At 48.3% G+C, this 1,100-nt stretch overlaps 1 protein-coding gene across 1 annotated transcript; it reads left to right on the forward strand.

Annotated features, from left to right (window-relative positions):
- Positions 1 to 3: 3 nt before the first annotated feature.
- Positions 4 to 825, forward strand: LOC113979399 (olfactory receptor 14C36-like; the record flags this gene model as incomplete). Its single annotated transcript, XM_027706801.1, has 1 exon — positions 4 to 825. A coding segment is annotated over one exon (822 nt), but the record flags the coding sequence as incomplete, so codon positions are not given.
- Positions 826 to 1,100: the final 275 nt, after the last annotated feature.

Raw genomic sequence — 1,100 nt, forward strand, 5'->3', positions numbered from 1 at the left:
GACCACCACCTGCACACCCCCATGGGCTTCTTCCTGCTCAACCTCTCCCTCACAGACCTGGGCTGCATCTGCACCACTGTCCCCAAAGCCATGCACAATTCCCTCCATAACAACACAACCATCTCCTATGCAGGATGCACTGCCCAAGGGTTTCTGTTTATGTTTTTCATCTCAACAGAGCTTTCCCTCCTCACCATCATGTGCTACGACCGCTACGTTGCCATCTGCAAACCCCTGCACTACGGGACCCTCCTGGGCAGCAGAGCTTGTGCCCACATGGCAGCAGCTGCCTGGGCCACTGGGTTTTTCTATTCTCTGCTGCACACAGCCAATATATTTTCCCTGCCCCTGTGCCACGGCAATGCCCTGGGCCAGTTCTTCTGTGAAATCCCACACATCCTCAAGCTCTCCTGCTCACACTCAGGCTACCGCAGGGAAATTGGGCTTATTGGAGTTAGTGGCTGTTTAGGGTTTGGTTGTTTTGTTTTCATTATTTACTCCTATGTGCAGATCTTCGGGGGTGTGCTGAGGATCCCCTCTGAGCAGGGACAGCACAAAGCCTTTTCCACCTGCCTCCCTCACCTGGCCGTGGTCTCCCTGTTTCTCAGCAGTGGCACATTTGCCTACCTGAAGCCCCCCTCTATCTCCTCCCCATCCCTAGATCTGACTGTATCAGTTCTATACTCAGTGGTTCCTCCATCACTGAACCCCCTCATCTACAGCCTGAGGAACCAGGAGATCAAAGATGCCCTGAGGAAATGGATAACTGGCTGTTTTTCAGAAGCAATAAACTCCCCTTCTTCTGCATGTTATATACCTCATTAAAGGCCAATCCTGTTTGCACTCCATTAAAGGTCCACCATATCTTCTCTATTGTTTGCTCCTGGTAGGGGTGTTATTTTTGTGAGAATTTGTTCACACAAAAAAATCTTTATATATATGTATATATATATAAATGTATATTTATAAACACCATTTTCAGTTCAGTGTTTGCCTTTCTAGCCTTGCCCAGAGGCTGTACAAATTGGGAATTGTACTCACTGTCTGCTTCAACCAAATAAAGAACTCTGCATTGGCTTGTTTGCCTGACATCTTTCCTC

Source organism: Neopelma chrysocephalum, unplaced genomic scaffold (genome assembly GCF_003984885.1).
Source record: "Neopelma chrysocephalum unplaced genomic scaffold, ASM398488v2 Primary Assembly neopelma1_78959, whole genome shotgun sequence".
NCBI lineage: Eukaryota > Metazoa > Chordata > Aves > Passeriformes > Pipridae > Neopelma > Neopelma chrysocephalum.